Here is a 23,473-nt window from a genome sequence, read left to right on the forward strand (position 1 = left end):
CACGATTGTTCAAAAACAGTGTGTGTGTACAATGTAGAGTTACACATCTCTAAATGGAAGCTGTCTCACTAACAGAATTATATATCAGAGTATCAGTCCCACTTGCTGTGCCTTACTGCATCTAGATACTAACACAGTACTGCACTATAATTATAATGAGTGATAAGTACTGAACACACATCTGTATACTGTATATCAATGCAGCAATCAACAGTTTATTTCTGCCTAATCTGTAACTCTGCATCTCTATACCTGAGGCATAAACATCATCAGTCTTTTACCTGGCTGCTGTGTCAAAGTGAAGACAAATATACATTTTTATGTGCAATATATATGCAAACGGTGCACAACTTCTGATTTTTACTGAATCTGCCAGGCAGCCTGGGGGACATATTCACCGTAGCATACAGCTCAGTTAAAACTGTATTTTTTTCCTCTCAGTCACCAGCGTGAGGGACTGGATATTCAGCCAGGAGTCTCATCACCCTTGAATAACTAAAACACTGATTCCAATAACAAAAAGATTCCAGGTGCAAGTGTTTTAATTGGATCCTCTAGTTAAATGTACATGTTGTTAATGTAAAGAAACAGCAGAAAAGGAGACTGTATATCTCATTCGCCCTTTATCATTGTTTTCTACATGCATGTGTACATGACATAGCCTGCCAATGGACGTTGCTGATGCCTTATAAAGATGTTTTGGTTCTGTAGCAGTTTGTTTGTTTTACAGATTTATTTCATTGAATTTCATTCCATCCAGTTCAGCAGACTCCACACTATTGTAAGTGGTGTGTTTTTGGCTGAATAAGTCCATTTTACAACGGGTCTCATCTGATGAAGTGCAATTGTATAAATGCATATTTCTCTTTCCATGAATCACTGGACACCGCTGCTACCTAGTGCTTGTTCCAATATACCAAACTGCTGGAAATCTTTGTTGTCTTTTTTTTTTTCCCTGAAAAGAGCACACACAAACACACACACAGAGAGAGAGAGACCCAGAAACACTAAACCAGACAGAAAGGTGTGGTATAGATAGTACTATAGAACAGCATTTTATACGTAGGCCCACCTCACTGCATAAGAAAACCCTAAGGGCACATTTGCTAGATTTGCACATTAAGCAAAAACATCCAGGCCATTCATCCTAAGCTATAAACTGTGCTGAGTCAGCTAAGCTGATGAGCCAAACTGTGACCTAATTAAACAAGCCAATATTGACAGCACGTTCTACACTGGGCGTTTTGACAATTAGAGCAACACAACCAGTCAAGTGAAATTACGTACATATTAACAGAGATTTCTTAGCTTAAAGGAATATCAATCCTCAGTCAGTTTTCAATTGACACCTTTTATTTTTGACTTTAACACTGTTGTAACAAAATTTGAATATCAGCATGCATACTTCTATCTCCCATGTATACATACTATTCATTATTCTACTAGTATTCATGCAGTGCAGATCTTAAAATGCATATCTACGGTAACATTCCCAGTAGGATAATCGTGTGCTTTGAAACCCTGGCTGGTGTGATGAGAATGAGGACTCGGAAGGCAGGTGTGCAAGTGATCCATTTATTTCCTTTTAAAAGATGCTAAACATCTTAACAGTGTAAATAATTTAAATGAATTAACACACAGCAGCTGCTCAGTACCACTGGCTCTCTTAGTTCTCAATAAAACCCTTTGAGACATAGCTTATAAAATTAAATATTACACTACCCACTTCATATCCAGGACTCAAACCTTCATTCACAAAGAATTCATGCTCATGCCAGCGTTTTTAACAGTGTAGAAAAGAAAGTGACTTCAATTAGACTTTTATGAATAAAATATTAAATATAAATTGCCACATTAATTATTAAAGAGCTTTTTTTCACATTTTCTTTCTGCTTGCATCCTTCGGGTAAAAAAATCTCAATGGAGTTGATTCACATTGAATATGTAACAATAAATGTTAGATAAAAAAATATATCATTCTGAGGAAATGAATGACATTTAAATAATAAAGGAGACATGTTTATTTGGATTAACAGCCATGAATATTAGGTTTAATTCTGACTGAAGTGGAAAAGAATGACACTTCTTTAAAAGAATGACAAAATACAAATTAAATATTTAAAAACAAAGATTTAAAAACATAATATGCTCTATATTCAATTATAGGTTCCAAGAAAAATATAAAAACTTCATACACAGCACACTGTACAAAATACTTCTTTTCAATCACAAATTGTCTCATTTTTGCCTCCCAGCATGTTTCATCAGGTAAAGTGTGGTTAATTTAGTGTTCTGTTTCTAGAGTGTGAGTGATGGACTAATAAAATGTCAGACTGAGACCTACATTGCAAATTTACTATTCCTTGAGTAACTTGAGTATGAAGCAGAGGAGGCCTTGTTTATACACCAACAGCTTTAACTTTAGACCGACAACCAGTGGATGCACCAAAAATGTTGGATGATTACGAGAAAAGTATTTATATTTTTTAAAGTTTGCGTAATTTTTTTCCCCTCACAATTTCGAGGCCTATCTCGTAATTTCCGAGTCTGAATTATGCAAACATTTATTTTATGTGGCGATAATGGGCTTCCAGGCCAAAGGAAAAGACAAAGTTTCCAAAGTCTGGAATAGTTTCAAGCTAAAACATAAATAAAACACCATACAGTGCGTTTCCTTGTTCATTTGAATAGACCCGTCTTATTTTCTCTTGTATATTTAATATTGCTCTTTAATAAAGAAAAAAGGACTTCTTATCCGATTACTCTATTAATCGATGGATTAATCGGTAAAATACTCGATTACTAAAATAATTGATAGCTACAGCCCTACATGGATGTCACACATCCATCAGAAAGAAAGAAATTTCTCTCAAGTAAGTAACTGACACTGTAGTTGCAGCAAAAATGGGCAAAGCACACTTTCAGACACGGACCCAATTTGTTCATGGTGATTAATTTAAAGCTTATCTGTACAGTATAGCTGGTGATTATTTAGGTGCTAGTCTTTATCTTCATGTATTGTAGAGCACTGTGAGCTGCATCATTGTGTGCATTACTGCAGGAGAGCCCTGTACCATGACACACTGTAACTGGCATGGTGGACAGCTCAACCAAACACTGGTACTGCCCATTTACTGTAAGTTCACCTGCAACACACACACACACACACACACACACACACACACACTTAGCATAAAATATTGCAAGTTCACCCACAAAAAATAAATCCATATCTTCACCTTTGAATAAATATTAGGTGCACATACAGCATATATCTCACTTTATTCAAGTAAATCTAGCTTTTAAATTAGAACAAATTTTTTGATAACTTTAATACATAGGAAATAAAACAGCACAGTGTGGTTATCAGAAAGCAATTCAACAAAAAGTTAATTATCATCTATTCCATTTATGCTACAGGTATTTCACCAACAATTGCACATTTCTATTAATTAAAGCATAATAAGCTTGCATAGTTATTGTGTATTTGTATATAGCTACATTTCACACTGTGGAAACTTTATGACGCTTAACATTTGATAGCTGTGTGATCATTTATTTTGGAACGTCTGCAAAGGTGCTCTGGTAAGCCATAATATCTCTCTTGAAGAAGTTTAATAAGGAATAAAAATGCAGCTTGTTATATGACTTAAAAGGCAAAGTGGTAAAAAAAAAAGCACGCATTACTCTGACATCATGCAATGTCTTTTAAACCTATTTATAATGTGAGATTTAGCAACCTAAAGCATATTCACTGTGCAGAATTTGTTGAGAGCAATTAAAGTTCAGCTCCAGTTTGTAAAATTAATTCATTAGTAATTTCTACAAAGTAGGTAATATATTTGTAGCATATACAGTACATACATTAAAGAAACAGAGTAAACAGCAAAAATCAACTACACCCAGGCATGTCTTAGGATAAGAAGCACTAAATTACTTGTTTCCACAATTCTGTGATTCCAGAATTTAACTTTTTTTAAATTAGGAAGTAGCTATTATTTATCACATCTGCTTTACTGCACAGTGAAATTCTTTTCTTTGCATGCTGCAGCTTTTTTGGGTCTCAAAGAAAAATGTTTTTTTCTAGATGAGGAAACACTAAACTTACTTATGTCAAAATATGTGACCTCAAAGCCCTGCTCCTGAGATAACTCCAGGATCATCTGTACATAGTCCATGTTGGGAATACTGAGAGGATTCCTCCGCAGGAACGAAATCTTCTCTAACTCAGATTTCCTCATACTCTCCAAATATACATATGGTTTTGGATTCTGCAGAGAATTAAACATACAAGTGGCCAGAGCTTCATAGTTTAGCAACGTACAGAGTTATTTAAAAATATTTTTAAAAAGCTTTAACACAGAGGGTCAAATGAATACTAATGTTACCCATTTAATCTCAGTAGACCCTGAGAGACATTGAAGTTTTTCCAACATCTTTTCTGCTGCTATTCTCCTGGCATTCTTTTTAGAGCTCCCTGTACCTGATTGGATAAATGATGAGAAATCATTACATTTAGAGGCATATGTTGAATATTTTAGCAACATAGTTTTTTCTGAAGTGTTGTTAATGAATACAAAATTGTCAGCACTAACCTTTTTTTTCCTTTCTTTTTAAAAGGTTACCGTAATTTCCGGACTATTAAGCGCACCCAAATATAAGCCACACCCACTGAATTTGACAAAGATTTTTCATTTTGAACATAAATACGCCGCACCTGTCTATAAGCCGCAGGTGTCTACATTGAAACTAATGAACTTTACACAGGCTTTAACGAAAGACAGTGTCTGTTACATGGCTTGTATCTAAACAGTAGCCTACCAAGAAAGTCATTGTTCACTGTCTTCCTCCTTCCTTTCACAACTATTTCTCTCAGGAGTTTTTCTTTTGGCATCGTCGTGCGTTTAAAAATTACCATCGGTGAATCTTTTCTCCCGATGCCGTGCAGCTCAGAACACAGGTGAAGTGCGTTTTTTCATGCCTGGTTGTTTTCAGCATGACGAATGATTCGCATTTCCTGTTGACAGTCCGAGTGAGCGGCAGGTCAAACGTCAGAGGAACCTCATCCATATTTATGATATGGTGCGGCCCGATTCAGTGGGAGCGCATCTGATTTAGGAGAGTTTCATTGGTTTACCTGAACCCGTTCGGCAATTTCATTGGTCTAATGTTGTGGGACTCAGTTTTTTATCTTGAAGTTTGTGAAACCGGGAAAAACCCAGGAAAAATCCATAAATTATCTGCTTTGTTGTTTAAGCCACAGGGTTCAAAGCGTTGGAAAAAAAGTAGCGGCTTATAGTCCAGAAAATACGGTAATCTTATACATGATCTAAACCAAAACCATAGCATTTATAATTAAACTGTGGATATTATGTGGACATCTCTTTTTACAAGCTTGTTCAATATAAGTTTTAATGTGAATGTTTTTAATGCGCTATACAATCGAACCTGAGAGAGACTGGACTGAAAATAAACACTTGAGTCCATAAACAAATCTACAAACCTTTTTCTGAGAGTGTCTCCAAACGACAAATAACTGTAAACTCTTTCATATGATCTGGACCTGCTTCTAAACATACTATATATTCTGGCAGATGCCATGACCTCTGCATCGCCAACTCCTGCAAAACAGACACTTATTCAGAAGCTAAATACGAGATAAAACACACAGTATGAATAAAACATGATCATAGTTATATTGTTTTGTGTGAGAAAACTACTGTAACGTGTCTTCTGTAGAGATCACAGGCATTTCACAAAGAGAAACAAATAAAGGCGTTTGAAAAAAGGCTAGTTAGTGTTTACCTGCAGTATTCCTATTGGATTAGGCTGGTCGTTTGCTTCACAGCAACCATTATTTTCCATCATCTGATTTTGAAGGCTTTAGGAGAAATGAGAAATACCTGATGAAACCAGGGCATCATTGTACTACACAACATTTTTACAAATCTCTCTACTCCACTGTCTTTTTTTTAAACTGTGTTGCTGATGCCATGGAGACAGTTGCCAGATCTAGTAGTCAAAACAATACTGAAAGTTCCTTCATTTGAAGCAAGCTGAAAACAGAATCAAAGTTATTTGACCCATCACCACCTGTGTTTGTATTACAATGTAAGTAATTGTTTTATTCTTGTTTATTTATGCAACTTTTGCAATGGGATTTACTCATACCATTTAGTTCATAACCATGCCATATTAAATGAAAGCTAAGGTTTACTTTAATATAAAATTTTATAAATTTATTGTACGTTCATTAGTTAGGTACTGCTATATTTAAGCCCTTCATTTATTGTTTTATTTATGTAGCAATATTGTCATTTTGGTTAAATTCTTTCTCTCACCATTTTCCTTTACATTACATTATACTTATATAGCGCTTTTCTGCAGCACTCAAAGCGCTTTACATATGAAAGGGGGGATTCTCCTCAACCACCACCAATGTGCAGCATCCACCTGGATGATGCGACGGCAGCCATATTGCACCAGAACGCAATATGGCCTCCTTTACCGGAGGCCAGCATTCAGTTTTTATTTCACCTTAACTTTTCCTGTGTTTCAGCAAATGAATGATTCTCACTTTACTTTGACATACTATATAGGGACCATGTTTTTTTATAATGTCAGCGATTCGCTGTGAGCAAAATCACTAGCATACCTTATTGATCTGTATTTTTGAAAAATCCACTTAATTAAACTGTTGTAAAAAAATATGATAAATATATATATATTTTTTTTTTGCTTAAATCTGTTCATCAACCTCAGTTCTGATCAAAACTATTAAATATTTAAAATAAATTAATAAATTTTTTAACTAATTAATTGCGATATTTGATAAGAGACATTACAGAATGGGGGAGACAAAATTAAATTTTAATTACTGACTTAAACTTTAATTACTTTGATTCATTGTTAATTTTTTTGCAGTATTAGCTTTATTTTTTTTCTCCCACATTGTCTGTGTCTGTTTTTTTTTTCCTCATTAACTTTAATTAAAACAAAATTATTTAATGAGGCATTTTTGAAAGTTATTAGTGCCCTCTTTAGGGAAGAAGTATATATTTTTTTTACTGGTGGCTACCAGATGGCGCCACGGGAACACGAAATATGGATTTTATATAGAGTATTATAGAATGTGCATGAATGTGTGCGTGTGCATGTGCGCGTGCTCGATCTTTCCAGCGGAACTTGCGCTCTTTACAAGTTTGCCCACCACAAAAAAAAAAAAAAAAAGTGTTGACTGTTTTTGTTTTATGTCCCATGCACCACTTGCATCTTCCTCTTTTCACTTCTGAGCTGCTGGTGTTTGTGGCTCTGTGATTGGAGGGGCAGCTGCAGAAGACTGGATCCCTCTCACTATTGTGAAGGGGGTGGGAGGGAGGTGTTCTCTCCACCACGGTCCTATAAACTTAACCTTTCACTCTTGCAGATACCCTTCTATCACAAATCACTCCTGCCACCCTTCTCCACCCACTCCACCCTGCCTGCACTCTTTTCTTCACTTCTCTAACACACTCTCTATTACTTTGCACTGCTCACCGCAGGTACCTAAACTTTTCCACCACTTCTCCCTGCAACCGCACCACTCCACTGCCCTCCCTCTCATTCACACACATGTACTCTGTCTTATTACTACTGACTTTCATTCCCCTTCTCTCCAGCACGTACCTTCACCTCTCCAGGCTCTGCTTAACCTGCTCCCTACTCTCACCACAAATCACAAGATCATCCGCAAACATCATAATCCACAGAGGCTCCTGTCTGACCTCGTCCGTCAACCTGTCCATCACCACTGCAAACAGGAAAGGGCTCAGAGCCGATCCTTGATGCAGTCCAACCTCCACCTTGAACCAGTATGTCGTTCCTACTGCACACTGTCCTCATATATGTCCTGCATCACCCTCACATACTTCTCTGACACACTTGACTTCCTCAAACAATACCACAACTCCTCTCTTGGCACCCTGTCGTACGCTTTCTCTAAATCCACAAACACACAATGCAACTCCTTTGGACATTCTCTATACTTCTCCACAAACATTCTCAAAGCTAATACACAAACACACACACTAATCTATAATAAACTATAATCTATAAAACTCCATCGAAAACTCAATAGAAAAGCCAGAAAGTACGCGTTCTATGCACAGTGCTATTTCATGGTATCATGGCACCAACTTGTAGCCATCAGTAAAAATGACTAATTGAACCTTTTCCCAAAAGGTGGCACAACTAACTTTCAAAAATGCACTATTAGATCATGTCAGGGGGTGCAATTAAAAAACGTCATTTTTTTTTACAGTTAATAAGGAAAAACAACCACACACTAAGTGTGGGAGAAATATATCAAAAGTCAAATTTGTAACTAATCTTTGACAAATACAAGATTGTGATAGGAGGTAAAAAAAAAAATCCAGTCCACAATCACTTTTTATTTTACAATCAAGTCATTTTGTGTTTTCTTCCCTAAATCTGTGGTCATTTATTAAATTGTTTTATATTTAGGTTTTCTGTTTTTAATTAGAACTGAGGTTGGTGAACAGATTTAAGCAAAAAATAATTTAAAAAAAAAAAGAAAAAAATATATTTATCTGATATATTTTCACAGCACAGAACAATAAGGTATACGAATGATTTTGAATAGTCCATAAGTGCCATCTGTAGATGTTTGTAAACTGTTTACAGACTGCAATCACTTATTTCATTTCAGATCCATCAAATACATGTTACAGCTGTACTGCAGTTCTCTTCTTCAGTCTTGCATTTCAGTATTGGACCAAACAGTGTATGGCAGAATCCTTCAAATATCAAGCCTTCACAAATGTCAAACTCAAAGTAAGTTCTGTTGTGTACTCACCAATTTTCAATGTCTAAATCAAGGACTTTCAAAGCCGCAAACGCAGCCTCCTGTTTGGCAGCTTTTTTAGAGGGACCCTGGCCTATAAAGAAATTAATTTGATTGAGTGAACATACATACATACATACATACATACCATGTAGTAGATTTTTGGTCCTTTATGGTTTACAATTTCAATGGTAATTTTTTATTGATTCCAAAAAAAACAACAACTATCTAACAAAATGTATAATGTTACCCTATACAAGGCAGCTGCATAGTCTGTTTGTCTGTAGTAGATAGCATTAAGGTTACATTTTTCACTCAAGTGCTTCATCTGGGAAAAGCTTCTATGAATAAGATCAAGGTCTGTGAAGGTTAGCGTGAGTCTGTGCACTTATGGTGTGTGAGGGTTAGTGTGAGTCTGTGTAGTTATGGTGTGTGAGGGTTAGTGTGAGTCTGTGCTGTTATGGTGTGTGAGGGTTAGTGTGAGTCTGTGCACTTATGGTGTGTGAGGGTTAGTGTGAGTCTGCTGTTATGGTGTGTGAGTGTTAGTGTGAGTCTGTGCTGTTATGGTGTGTGAGGGTTAGTGTGAGTCTGTGCTGTTATGGTGTGTGAGGGTTAGTGTGAGTCTGTGCTGTTATGGTGTGTGAGGGTTAGTGTGAGTCTGTGCACTTATGGTGTGTGAGGGTTAGTGCGAGTCTGCACTGTTATGGTGTGAGAGGGTTAGTAGTCTGTGTAGTTATGGTGTGGGAGGGTTAGTGTGAGTCTGTGTAGTTATGGTGTGGGAGGTTAGTGTGAGTCTGTGTAGTTATGGTGTGTGAGGGTTAGTGTGAGTCTGTGTAGTTATGGTGTGGGAGGGTTAGTGTGAGTCTGTGCTGTTATGGTGTGTGAGGGTTAGTGTGAGTCTGTGCTGTTATGGAGTGTGAGGGTTAGTGTGAGTCTGTGTAGTTATGGTGTGGGAGGGTTAGTGTGAGTCTGTGTAGTTATGGTGTGGGAGGGTTAGTGTGAGTCTGTGTAGTTATGGTGTGTGAGGGTTAGTGTGAGTCTGTGCTGTTATGGTGTGTGAGGTTAGTGTGAGTCTGTGCTGTTATGGAGTGTGAGGGTTAGTGTGAGTCTGTGTAGTTATGGTGTGTGAGGGTTAGTGTGAGTCTGTGTAGTTATGGTGTGGGAGGGTTAGTGTGAGTCTGTGCTGTTATGGAGTGTGAGGGTTAGTGTGAGTCTGTGCTGTTATGGTGTGTGAGGGTTAGTGTATGTCTGTGCACTTATGGTGTGTGAGGGTTCGTGTGTCTGACCTGAGCAGGTGATGTCCCCAATAGTAACATTAAAGATGAAGAGCGGTTGATGGGCTTCTCCAGCAGTTCTCTCCATCACATAAGAAGGCACACTGCCAATTTTGATGCCATATTCATGAAGCAGCTGAATTGGTGTTTTGTCAGGTGCGACATGTTGGTTTGCCAGACCCAAACTGAAAATAAAAATAAATAAAAAGAATGATCTCGCAAACTGAAAACACAGAACTACATCCAGGCTTTAGGGTTAGTCAGTACACACATTGTGTCCCTAATACAATCCTTATCAATCCATTTCACACTTCCAGGCATTTTGATACTAACTAATCTAAAACCTCGAATCCTAAAATATCCTGCATTAACTGCTATAGATTTTAATGAATCTTACTTTCATTTCATTATTCAGGGTATCTGAAGCATACATTGTTATGCCCTAAATGAATTGGCGGTTTTTCAAGCCAAGTATCGCTTTACATCTGTGATACAATCCAAAAGAGATTTGCACAAGTATTGGAAAACTGCTGGCTGTTGCATGTGGGTCTCATTTGTAGTTATAATACAGCAAATAATATGTGGACTAACGAAAGAAAGAACAACACCATGGAAACTAACAAACAAACCCATTCTAAGTTGCTATGAAAGCATTTCAATGAGCATTAGAAGTAGCGTTACATAGATTTTAAGAGTTTTTTTTAAGGACTAAATTTAGATTTTTACATTAGACTTTTTAAGACCCCGCAGAAACGATGATTATTCCTGTCATGGCATTAAAGGAAGCCGAATAGCTTTAATGTAACTGTCATTGCTGAGCCTGCTAAATAAATTATATCTTCATATAGGACACATTCATTTGTCTTAATCTAAGCTAAATTATACTGCATTGTTAAATCAGTAAATTAGCCTCGGTTGACTAGCAAGATAAGCTTCTAGCCTTAACATTTAGCTTGCTAGCAAATACAGCTAATCTATAAACCTATATTCGATATGTCGCCTTAAAATGCACCATTAGATACTTCTAATAAAAGTTAAAACTTACTCGATTTCAGACATTATTGAGACAGTAATCACAAGCGACGAACTATTTTGACATATTACTTAACAGAGTGAGGAGAAAGTTGTATCTGAAGAGCTGCAGCGTCCAAAACACATCAGATGCAGGTTGTTGTGGGCGTGTTCAAAGCTGTAACCAATCAGAGACTGATTATTTTGATCGACAGCTATTTTAACCTATTACACTGTCGCACACGTTCCGCGTTCAATGTTTTGTAATATTTATGTTTGGGAATTCTGGTCAGGGAGATGAATTGACTCACAGCACCGCGATGTGTTACAGTGATTGTATGATTATATTTATACAACTACAAACTAGTCTTTGTGAAAGTCCGCACGCATATTATATTCATATATAATTATCTGTTGTAATTGTGGTAGTGAATATTTATTTGATAAGCTGTATAAAATACGGCTTCTAATCGCAACATAAAGGAACATATCTACATTATATGGCTAAGTGTGTGTGTGTGTGTGTGTGTGTGTGTAGGAGGCAGGAAGTGTTTCAGGATATGAAGGAACAAGTGGCCATGTTGACTGCACTGCTCCAGGATGAACGCAGATCACACCAGCAGAGTTACCGTGCGGTCAGATACTCTCTCTCTCTCTCTCTCTCTCTCTCTCTCTCTCTCTCTCCCTCCCTCCCTCCCTCCCAATTTTCACTATTCAGCAGAGTTTCTGGCCACAAATGATGAATAAATACATACGCTAATTAAAAACACACGTACCCACACCTCACATATATTATTACACTGCTGGGCAGATAATTAAATCAATAAAAGTGTTTTCAAAAATCAGTTTTAAAAAATTGTACAAATTAACAAACAAAAAATAAACTAATGCCGATCTCATTCTCTAGTTGTTGGATGAATCAGAAGACAAGGCTGAAAAATATAGACATCATCATCAGTTGGAGATGAAGTAGGATTCTAAGACTATTTTATCACATTAATATATATATATATATATATATATATATATATATATATATATATATATATATATATATTAGAGCTGTCAAAATTAATTTGTTAATAACAAAATAAATTTTTAACAGCACAAATTTTATTAACATGCGATTAATGTTTGACCATTTTTTATTTAAAAAATAAATATAGAAGAGGCGAAATCAAAACCTTTAACACACATTTATTCGCGACAACCTTTCCTTACTTGGATAAAAAACAAATAATAAACTCCAGGAAAATTATTTATAATCATTAAACATTTGTTTTACTGATGCGCCAAGTCTAAATTCAAGCACCAAAATCCGCCATGACACACATCCGGCAATTAAAACCATCCGTGTGGAAACGTTCCTTTTGGTGTCCTGATGATTTACTTATTATTTAAAAATACCATAATTAATTTGAAACATTTAAAAGAATCTTTTCTGTCTATGCTCTATGTTGAGTTTGGTTTCACTAATAATAAACATACATTTGCATAACGCATCAATATTGGTCCGAAAATTGGAGCTTACCTTATTTAGAACCCATAAAAATGTGCAGTTAAACGTGCGACCTTAATCGATTGACAGCCCTAAAAAAAATATATATATATATATATATATATATATATATATATATATATATATATATATATATATATAAATATTATCATATAATTTTTTTTTTTTATTTTTTTTTTTTAAGTCTGATCCTTGAATGTTAATCCACCATTACAGAAAGAATGTTTTGCTGTTAATTTAGCTCTTATTCTCAGGCAGCTAATGCTGGACCACAGGACTGAAATGAATAAACTAGTGGAAGCTCACACCAGGACTTTAGAGGATGAACGGAAAAGTGCTGAGGAGAGATATGGTATGATTACAGAGAACTAAAATGTAGCTACATGATGATGTCAGCTTTATATAAGATTGGACTAGAGAATGTATATATTTTTTCCACACTTTTTTTTTATGATAGCTCTGCTTAAAAGAGACTATGAGTTCCTCAGATGCTCCTTCAGACTTGACCAGGTAAGAATACTGTAGCTCTTAGGGATTCTGTGCTTGTCACTTTATAATAATTGTGGGGTTTTAGATATGCATGCTTTGTGTGTTCAAGGACAGTGTGTTTGATGGCAACAGCTGTTCAAAGACTAAAGAAGAACAGGAAAGATGCCTTAAGAAGCAACTGTTGTGGTGTGAGTCCAGGCTCCTTGCTCTAGGGCACTATCTATTAAGTTGGTGGTTAGTGGTCTAACAATCTGTTACTGAGCACTATAATGCAATAGTAAAATAGTAAAAGAATGCCATGTTTCTGTGAAGAGTGGGGTATCTTGTCTTTGTGATTATTTTTAGTGAAGGAGCAGCTGAATCAGAGTGAAGAAAATAGTAAGATGCAGAGAAAGGCTTTCCAGTCAGAGACTGCTGAACTTCAAGCCAATTTTGAAGCTGAGGTTGAGGTAAACAGAGTATTCAAATGTAACACATGACAATTCTGAATAAGAATCAGTGTAAATGGCTGTAATGTTGTTTTGAATACTTCAAATATTGGTGTCTACCTCTAAATAAACATATAATTAAGAAACTACAAAGGTTTTACTTGCAATTTGCCACATAGTAAATTGTCATGAATAATTCAATAACAATGGAAAATGTGTGATTTTTATGCAGGGTATGAAGAGGCAGCTACAGGAGAAAGATGTGACCATTAGCTTACTTAGGGCAACTCTGCATCAGATTCAGGAGGAACTTAACAGAATGGTTAGTTATGCAATGTTTTTAAGCAATGGACCTTGTTAAAGAAAGAGGGAAAAGCCCATGCATTGTTTTCAAATGTTGACTGAAGCTATTTATGACTTTAATTAATATTTTTTTTTTTACTGTAATATTTAATAGGCAGTGACCTTTGGTGTTTTCTAACAGACTTGCCGTTTCTCAGAGCTCGGAAAAGGGTCTTTAACAGCGCCCCAAGATGATCAGTGACCAGGAGCGGGCTAACAGACCAATATTAAGTGCCCCCTTAAAATTATACATGGTTTCACTTTACTGCACTGTATGTTACACTTCAGCATTTAACTTTAAATATCAATGCAACATGCAAATACCAGTGTGGTCCCATGAGGCAATAAAAAGTTACAGAATTACATTTTTTTTCCCCTTTAAAAATCCTACACAGGTCTGTAAGTAAATGAAAGCTTGGGTACTCAAAAAATGAATACACACAGAACTCAGCACTCAATGCCAAATTAAGTTTAAATACATGTGACAAAGCCTCTATTTGAGACGAGGTTAAGAACTAAAACACACTGCTGCTGTTTTAATGACATTTTTTGATCGTTTGATATTTATAATAATGGTGTCGTGCTGTGTACACGTGCAAAAACAACACTCTACAATGGATTTTTATTTATTTTATTTATTTTTAAATTAGGCTACCATGTCTTATTTTCCCTGTAATGAAATGGCACAATGTTTAATAATTTATTCATTCATTCATTTGTAGATACCAGGTAGCTCGTTATTTGAACTCGAATACAGAGAACATGCAAAAAATAAAACTTAATCTACAGTAAGCTGAGATCAGCCTTTAAACTTTTTTTTTTTTTTTTACATTATTTTGACAACAAAAGATATATAATGAAAAAGGAAGTAAAATGAATGGAAAATACTTTACTATTTCTATGATAAAATATCCCACAAGTGCTACATATTGCTTTATTCCATGCATCTTTAGTTAGTACCATATAGTCACGGTTGATACGTTATCAATAAAGAATCGTAATCCGGCAGGAGAAACCCAGTGGATGACATTTAACAGCACAATAAGGCACACAGGTTAAAACACAAAAAGTATTTCAGTAACATGTTGCTATACACCAAGTGTATTCAGTAGAAATATGTTGTATGTGCCCAATGTAAAAAAATATATATTTAAAAACACTTTGCATGGTCTATAAAAATAGAAAGCATATTTGGTGTTAAACCACATTTCTGATTGCAAACCCATATGCAAATAATGTAATTACATTTAATTGAAGACGGTTCAAGTATGGTACCATTTAGTGATACTAATCTGCTGTAAGACACTGTGCATTTGTTTGTTTTTTTTCATATCATATTTCACATATAGTCCCCATTTGCTGTTATAACATGCACCACTCTTCTGGGAAGATGCACTGGATTTTGGAGTGTGGATGTGGAGATCGGTGCTCATTTAGCCACAAGAGCATTAGTAAAGTCAGGTACTGATGTAGGTCGAGGAGTTCTCAGGTGCAGCAGGCATTCCAATTTATTCCAAAGATGGCAGGGTTGAGGTCAGAGCTTAGTAGTAGGCCACTCAGGCAGGCCACCATCTGCATTGAGTTTGCTTTGTGCACAGGGGCTTAGTCATAGACAAAGACGAATAGAAATCCAGTTGTTATTTGAGCTAAATGATTATTTAGAGGGCATAGGATTTTTCGGTACAGGGAACACCACTCTCTTAGTAAGTGTGAATTCTGGCTGTGGCATCTGTTTCCTTCTTCCAGTTGGATCAGCCTTCATGCTCACTTCTCTGTTCACCTCAGTTAGGATAGACAGCAGATCAATGCCACTACATACAAAAATAAAACAGAAATATATATATTATATTTTTTATCAATGTTTTTAAACTTCTGTAAAATGTCTGTAGATAAGTGACATAGTAGTTTACATGTAATAAAATGACATCATAGGTGAATTTTTACAAGCATCACGAGCTAGTCATAATATCATTTCGAAACTAAAACCACCTTTAGCCTGAATGTAAAACTATCTAGACATTCTTGTGAAATCCACCCGGGGTATTTAAAGTTCATTAAACACTGTATTGGTTTGACTCCGAAGCCGTTGGTTAGTGAAAATATAACACACAAGTGATCAGCTACATAGAACAACAGTCTGTGCATGCTCACCTTGGGACAAGTTTTTGCAGGTGCTTACATAGTGACTGTATGAACCAGGAACCTCTACTTGTCTCTCTGAATGAGACATAGCCTGGCACTGTCGCCATGGCCACTAGGTAATCAGACCTTTCAGATATGGACTCTTTGGGCACTTCAGCATCAGAATCGAGGCTACAATTAATTTCTGAGTTGTTAGAATCATCAGATTCATAGCAGGCCGGCTGCAGCTCCTGATTCCCCCGACAGGCTTGGATGAAGAAGAGTTTTGGCTTTTGTATGAGGGAGATACAATTTCTGCCATCCAGCTTGTCCAACATATCCTTTATTGGGACTTTCCCTTTTTCCACTCCATAGAGACCACCATCATAGCCATGACTCATCAAACAGCACACCACACAGTCTGCCTTCGTATGATCTCGCTTGCACAGGTCTTCCAAAGCAGTCAGCATCTCTTCTCTACTGCAGTTTTCCTTTACCACAGTTTCAAACCCCAGCCACTGGAACACATCAACTAAACTCTCTGCACACACAAACATACATACATATAAACTTACAAATATAATCATGTTAAGATAATTCAATTATAGTGTATGTGTCGATTGTACAGAATATAAAGTTATATAATACTAGACTATTGTAAACAATAATTCATTAAAACTATAACTAAATCATTAAACTATCAGAAAGGTTAATATACATCCAACATACTTAGTGGACCAACTCCAAATCAAACATTTTGTGTTAATACATGTTTGAGAATATATACATTGTACTTAGAAACTTACTCTTATCTACTTCTGATCCGTGTCTTTCTTTCAAATTTATGAATTTATAATTGTTGATGATCAGGGCAACTCCTCTCCAATCTCCACTCATGTCATATTGCTCCAGCTTCTATAGCACAAAGTATATGAAGTGATTATTCCAGCAGTCAGCTGACACATACTCCAAAACTTCAGGATTACTAAATAAGAGGTGGTTACCGGTGTATTAGTTGGTTTAGGCTCAGGAAAGCTCTGATTCTTGTCACCTTGGGCAAGTTTTTGAGTTTTAGAAGGACTCAAGCAAGCAACCTGTCCCTCTTTGGTATTACCTGGAGGCCATATTACAGAGCACACAGAGATAGCTAAGCTTGGATAGCAAATACTACACAGAAAAAACACAAACAAATCTGCATACAATGTGTAGGAAATCTTACTACCAGCATATCATTGTAAAATATAAGGAACAGCAAATTACAGATTTTCCACAAAGCATTTTAGGTTTTCACATCTTACTTGGGAAAGAGGTCACCGAGGTATGCATCTATGAAACAGACAAAACAGCACGATTGTTAATATGCAAAAATAAATGTGTAAAGAAGACAGATGAAATAGACAAATGGTGTGTTAACTAACCTCAACAGGCTTAGCTTGACTAAAATATGAGGGGGGCAGCAGCTCTTCATGGTAAAGCAAATACAAAATGAGAATCTCATTAATATCAAATGAAGCTGAGCAACATAGTATAATAATTATAGAATCAAGACTAAAATTCTACCTTGGCTGGATGAAGCACATGCAGATTCCTCGGGCTAATGGCATTGAAATAAAACAAGATACAATTAAAAGCACACAAAGGGAAAATGACATAAAGAGATGGCTCACATAAACAACAGCATAATGGTTTTTAACAGTTAACTTGGCCTGTGAAATATAACAATGTATAAAATGTGACATGAGAATAATGATGTCTAATTGCTTATATAATACCGGAACTGGTATGGTGGTTACTGAGAGGTCCTGGAACTTGTCCCTGCATTTCTGTTCTTCAGGAACACCAGCACCTATAAAATGAACAGCCAGGAAAACAGGGGTTGGACTTCTTAAGCTAGATTCCTTAAAACTAATAATGAAAACAAAAGCAATGTGAAAAAAATAATTTTATCTTGCTGAAATAATTTATAAATCACAATGAACTGGGTTTATATTTAATCTGTACGTTTTTTTTTGTCTATAAATTATTTTTCATTTTACACTCATTGTATTTTCTTTTTGTACATTAATCATTGCTTGGAAAGGCTTAAATAAATATATACAAAGCAACAGGTTCTTTGAACCCAGCAATATAACACACATGACAAAAAGATATGGAATGTAGGCTATGCAGTAAATCCTGTAAGTGCAGTTGCTTTTTATAAAGTTGCATGACATTAGCACTGTTACATTAATGTTTTGTCATTTCATTTTTACGAATGTTCCAACAATGCTGTCTTATTTGGCACAAACATGTATTTGGTGGTCATACAGGTGCCATTAGCCTATTTATTTGGATAACAGCTAAAGTACAATATTCAGGAGTTCATCATTTACAGCCCTTTGATTATATTTTTTTATTTTCATCTTCATTGTTTTTTTATTCAGCTCAGTTCTTAAGGCTCTGGGTTACTTATCAGAAGGTCAGGGGTTTAAGCCCCGGTATTGCCAAGCTGCGACTCTTGGGCCCCTAAGCATGGCCTAAGGTAATCTGCTCTGGATACATGCCATGGATACATGTTAATGTTATTAAGGCTTCTTAGAATCATACAAGAGTTGAAGGGTTAACTCAGTGCTGTAACATGGCTGCCCCTGTGCTTTGACCTCAGCTTCTTACATTAACAACATTACACTTTATGGCTTTTATCCAGATTATCTAATTTATATAACTGAGCAGTTGAGGGTTAAGGGCCTTGCTCAAGGGCCCAGCAGTGGCACCTTGGCAATGATGGGGTTTTGAACTCACTTCTTCTGATCAGAAGTCAAAAGATCTTAAGCACACAGATATCACAACATAACAAAGCAAACTTTTTAGGGAGGAGGTGCACATGTAAAATGTGTGGACAGTTTTGTAACAGTATGCCGTCTTGCTTCTAGCCCTGGTTTGATTTCTTAATTATGAGATGTTACGAATAACTTTTAATAATCTTTAATATTATTTTAATCTGTCTTCAACAAGCACATTGTTACAACAGGATTTTGAATACAAGTCACTGTTAAACTTTGCTATCTTATATCATCACTGTGCAATTTACTTCTACTCTATGCACTCTTCATGAGAATTTGACTACAATCTAAGAAAGACTCTTTTAGCATGGTTAAATATTGAAATACTTTCGGTTCTGCAATGTAAAATGTTTCTAATATGTTGCAATTATGTTACTCACCATTTTCTCGTATTATTTTCTTTAAACTAGGGCATATCATACCAACGGTCCTTTCTAAAATGCCAAGGTTATTAGCACTAAGGCAGTCTTTCTTCTCCAATTCCAGAAACAACTGCAGCATTGTCTGGAAAATGTCATCATCATTATTACAATTGTTAATATAATACAAGAATACGATACCTTTAATTATATTCCCTTTAATATTCACTCATTTATTTAACTGTATTGAGGTCATTACTGTACTCTCACCACAATCTGCTCTAGTTTATTTTGACCTAATTTGTCACGCAGCAAAAATTTGATGTTCTTTAGTTCCTCATCTGTGATGTTCTCTGCCAGTTTAAATAGCATCCTCCTAAATGTAAAAAAAAAAGAGCTTTTTAGAAATGACCATTGTTTTCAAAAAAGGGAACCTAAAAATATACACACCCCAGCTAAGGATGTGTTAGATTCGATTTATATTTAGAAAATAAATATTTCAAAAATCTCATTTGAGCTGCTTCTATTAATTAACCAGAATTACAGAGCTGCATATGTGTTAATTGACGAGGATGTACCACCCAAGTGGAGCACTGACCTGTATGGCGAGACATGTCTGTTTTTGAGTTTTGGGTTTAATTGCAGGTCCCGGATAAGTTTATCACGTTTAATGATCTTAAGCAGCTCAACAAGCAGAGATGGATCACTGTTGGATAGCAGGTTACATTTCTGCAACGGAGTAAACAGTTCTGTTGCTTTGACCACACGGCTGAGATCTTTCCTGAGAATTTCAGAGCATAGGAACACAAGCTCCTGCACCTCAGCCGGGCTCAAAGATTCCTGAACGTGTATCAGAATCTCGCTGAATTCGATCTCTGGAACCTATCCATAAAAACAATACAGTGATTGACAAGACAAGTGTACAGTTTTCTTATAAGTTTCCTTATAAATTGTTATATTGTAATAATTGTAATAATAATATATTTTTTTCATTGTAAACACTTATAATTTGGGAAGTGAAAGTGATTGGGGCAAAGAGTTATATCATGTTTTATAATAAAGTGAATTTATACATAGTAAGGAATCAGGAATATTTAGTTTGCTGCCATAAAACATTTTTTGAATGTTAATTAGGCCAAGATTAGGCCTACTCTTTTTCATATAAAATTTAAATATGGTAATAGAGAAGACCTTCGAGTCAGCATTTTCTATTCATGTTCCATTCAGTACAATTTGGTGCAATGAATCAGTATGCTGGAAGTAAATAACACACTGAAAATGTTTCAATTCAAAAACTAGCTTTATATGTCTGAATTCACTGTTGTATGAATGCATGAACATTGCCTGTGAAACATTTGGAAACACCTAGCCCTGATTTGAGACCGGTGCATGTTCCTTTTGTTTATATGTAAAAAAAAACTAAGTACAAGATAAAAACATACAATAATTGGGCAGTAAAATACTGTAAAAAGGTTCTGTGGACAGAGGAGTCTAAAACAGGTTCCTCTAACAGAAAAGTTTACGTAAGACAGAGCACCGGAAAGAAGATGTTAGCAGACTGACTCACACACATGGCTAGTCATGGAGGTAGAAGTAATAGTTTGGGGTTGTTTTGGAGCAGGGAAGGGACAATAACCGAAAGCACACACCCAAGCTCTCTCCAAGTGTTATTCATAAACAATCGGCTGGAGTGTGATGTATCATAGAACGGCCTACCTAGTCATCACTCCTAAATCCTACTAAACTGCTCTGGTGTAAACTTGATCGCAAGGTCTGAAAGAAATATCCAACTAATGAAGAACACTTTTTAGCAAGTTTTACAAGATTATTACAGTAAGTATTACAGCTGAATGTTTTGGTGAAACTAATTGTCTGGATGCCAAGAATGGTTAACATTTGTACACTCATATATTTGATTGGTCAAAGTAAATCAATATACAGTTTAATGACCTAGTTGGTTGCATATAAACAAAATGAGCATGAAAGCTAAACTTTATACAGCTGCTGTATGTAAGATTACTATTAGAGTTGATCATAATCCACAGTACACACCCGAGAGGAGGGGTGGGGGGGGTTTTGACACGACATTATTTGACATAATTTTACTCGTTAAACTTGGTGAAGGCCTGCCACCGTCTAAAGACCTTACAATGCATAACCACGGGACTTTTTTTAACCACAAAGTCGAAATAAAACTATAAACAAAACTTTTATATTGCGCGAGGAAATTAGGCAACATATAAAGGACTGAAAAATTCCGCTTATTAAGAGTCGCACGCGTCGAAGTAACAAAATCTCATATCAAATAAATCACCCGAAATATATAAACCACTTGTTTATTGTGTCTTGATCACCAGAAGTTCACTGTTCTGTCGTCATGGATTGCTGGATGTTATAAAAACTTAGCTCAGGACTTCCCACACTTACCCGGTCTTCCATTGTGGATGTTTTCTCTTCTCGGCTATCGATAATCAAGAACACACGTCTTAGGGTCCCTTCATGGTTTAAACAGCTGTCACGAAAGGTGTTTAAATACCAAAACCTTTTTGTCCGATTCAAACAGAAAATAATAATCTAAGTCTGATCTTAGTCATCAGACTTCCAATACTTTTGGTTTCTCTTTCCGGTAAAGGAAATGATGTAGGCAGGCTTGAGGGGGGGGGCTTGTTGAGTACTTGCATAACTGCACATGCTGACGTGTTAGTAGTATACATATTATATGATTTAATTGTTTTTTTAATTATTACATACATAATGAACATAATGTAACTCAACTCACTATAATACAGATTTAATGTGAGTTTCGTGCATCCGAAACTGCGACTGAAAGAACAAAAAGTTTTTTGTTATTCTGTTCGAATTGGTCCAGTGTTGGGGGACCCCTGCTTTAAACAAAAGTCAAAAGGGCAAAAAGTGGGACAAACTGGTAAATTTTGTCATTAAAATAAATACGACAGTACTTTAAAAAGGTTTCCCAAAGGCTTTTGTAGTTTTGGTTTGATTTGTAATATTTACTGACAAAGATAAAAGCACTTTGTAAGTATCTAGGTGTGTCTGCCAAATGCCATAATGCAAATACAATGGTTGTTATTATAAGTCTGTTAGTTTCCCTGTATACTACATAATAATCAAATTGTTGATCATCAGACTGACCAGAAAGGTATTTGATATGTTCACTGGATCAGCTCATTTAGGAAAATCATAAAGGTGCTATTGATGTACTGGTATCTTTTACCAGGATCCATTAGAATGAAACTCGTTGTATCATTGTCAAGTGGCCCATCACTTCAGTACTATGTTTCAAGACCATTGTACCAAATAAGTAGTTGGATCCTCAAGCAAAAACCCGAAGATGTTTGAACCCTAAGTTTGGCTGTAGTCAGCCAAAAAAAGACGTTTATAGTAATATTCCTCTAGAAGTTTCTGTCTGGGTCTGTTCAGAGTCATTTTAAGGGACTAGAAGCCAAGTTCCCGAAATGCATGTGTTGGATCATTATATACTGTCTGTAAAACAACTATGTAACACCCACTTCTTTATTTGTTAACCTCTTTGTCTGAATTTGCAAGTTTCACTTGGCAAGCCGCTAAGCTCTTGCTTAATCATTTACTGACTGTAAGTGTTAAGATGGTTCTCACACTGGTTCTCTAATCACATGTTGTCTCTTCAGTGTCTATAAGGTCTTTTTGATGTGAGTATGTAAGGTATACAGGAAGTCTTTATCTGGGCACACATCTTTGGTTATTATGTTTTCTTACCCAAACAGGAAACAGCTTTAGGTTAGTTTTTTTCCAGTGTGTATATGTACTTGTCTGTTATCTGCATTATACTGAAGAAGAACATATGTGCCATTCTGTGTGCTGTGTGATTCTTCCCTGATCAGAAAAGGCACCACGGGCATCGTAGATCGCATGGAAATCCTCTCCACGAATGAAGTTTTGTTTGGGCATAATAAAAATCAAACACTGACTATTTACATTACATTACATTACATTACATTACATTTATCTTACTGATCCTTGGCAGTTTTTGCCATGTGTATATTTTGTGTATGTGTATATTGTATCTATAACAAACTTAGTGTGTGCTCAATGTATGTGCATAGTTTGTGTATAAAAATCTCAAATTGTGTGCTCAATGTGTATGTGTATAGTGTATATATATATAGTGTGTGCGTAATAGTCACATGATTTGTATATATTGTAATCATTGTTGTCAGAGATAAATTGATTCTAGTAATAATAACACTTTATGTAATAACACATTAA

General features: G+C 35.8%; 3 protein-coding genes across 7 annotated transcripts; 1 reads left to right on the plus strand and 2 right to left on the minus strand.

Annotated features, from left to right (window-relative positions):
- Positions 1-1,561: 1,561 nt before the first annotated feature.
- On the minus strand, positions 1,562-11,317 carry prkra (protein kinase, interferon-inducible double stranded RNA dependent activator). Of its 2 annotated transcripts, none has more exons than XM_046844993.1 (8): positions 11,225-11,317; positions 10,129-10,301; positions 8,855-8,936; positions 5,806-5,881; positions 5,504-5,621; positions 4,389-4,483; positions 4,109-4,271; positions 1,562-3,146 (listed from the first exon to the last, which is right to left on the minus strand). In XM_046844993.1, exons 1-8 carry the CDS (start codon positions 11,272-11,274, stop codon positions 2,992-2,994), a joined length of 912 nt encoding a protein of 303 aa, XP_046700949.1. In that variant the 5' UTR covers positions 11,275-11,317; the 3' UTR covers positions 1,562-2,991. The 2 variants fall into 2 exon arrangements, with proteins under 2 accessions (XP_046700949.1, XP_046700950.1); XM_046844994.1 differs by having other exon boundaries at positions 11,162-11,307.
- A 39-nt stretch (positions 11,318-11,356) lies between these two features.
- Positions 11,357-14,270, plus strand: LOC124382769 (serine/threonine-protein kinase TAO1-A-like). Of its 3 annotated transcripts, none has more exons than XM_046844997.1 (9): positions 11,357-11,463; positions 11,666-11,757; positions 12,035-12,096; positions 12,901-12,998; positions 13,104-13,156; positions 13,245-13,323; positions 13,481-13,584; positions 13,796-13,885; positions 14,048-14,270. In XM_046844997.1, the coding sequence occupies exons 2-9, from the start codon at positions 11,728-11,730 to the stop codon at positions 14,105-14,107; spliced, it is 576 nt and encodes a 191-aa protein (XP_046700953.1). In that variant the 5' UTR covers positions 11,357-11,463; positions 11,666-11,727; the 3' UTR covers positions 14,108-14,270. The 3 variants fall into 3 exon arrangements, with proteins under 3 accessions (XP_046700953.1, XP_046700954.1, XP_046700952.1); XM_046844996.1 differs by having other exon boundaries at positions 11,359-11,463; positions 11,666-11,762; XM_046844998.1 differs by lacking the exon at positions 12,035-12,096 and having other exon boundaries at positions 11,358-11,463; positions 11,666-11,762.
- A 250-nt stretch (positions 14,271-14,520) lies between these two features.
- Positions 14,521-21,838, minus strand: casp10 (caspase 10, apoptosis-related cysteine peptidase). 2 transcript variants are annotated; one of them, XM_046844992.1, is made up of 12 exons: positions 21,635-21,838; positions 19,806-20,089; positions 19,478-19,583; positions 19,229-19,352; positions 17,799-17,872; positions 17,587-17,620; positions 17,445-17,488; positions 17,325-17,352; positions 17,031-17,140; positions 16,833-16,938; positions 16,057-16,567; positions 14,521-15,716 (listed from the first exon to the last, which is right to left on the minus strand). In XM_046844992.1, the coding sequence occupies exons 1-12, from the start codon at positions 21,644-21,646 to the stop codon at positions 15,560-15,562; spliced, it is 1,590 nt and encodes a 529-aa protein (XP_046700948.1). In that variant the 5' UTR covers positions 21,647-21,838; the 3' UTR covers positions 14,521-15,559. The 2 variants fall into 2 exon arrangements, with proteins under 2 accessions (XP_046700948.1, XP_046700947.1); XM_046844991.1 differs by having other exon boundaries at positions 16,833-16,941.
- Between the last annotated feature and the right edge of the window lie 1,635 nt (positions 21,839-23,473).

Source organism: Silurus meridionalis, chromosome 3 (assembly GCF_014805685.1).
Source record: "Silurus meridionalis isolate SWU-2019-XX chromosome 3, ASM1480568v1, whole genome shotgun sequence".
In the NCBI taxonomy this organism is placed as follows: Eukaryota; Metazoa; Chordata; class Actinopteri; order Siluriformes; family Siluridae; genus Silurus; species Silurus meridionalis.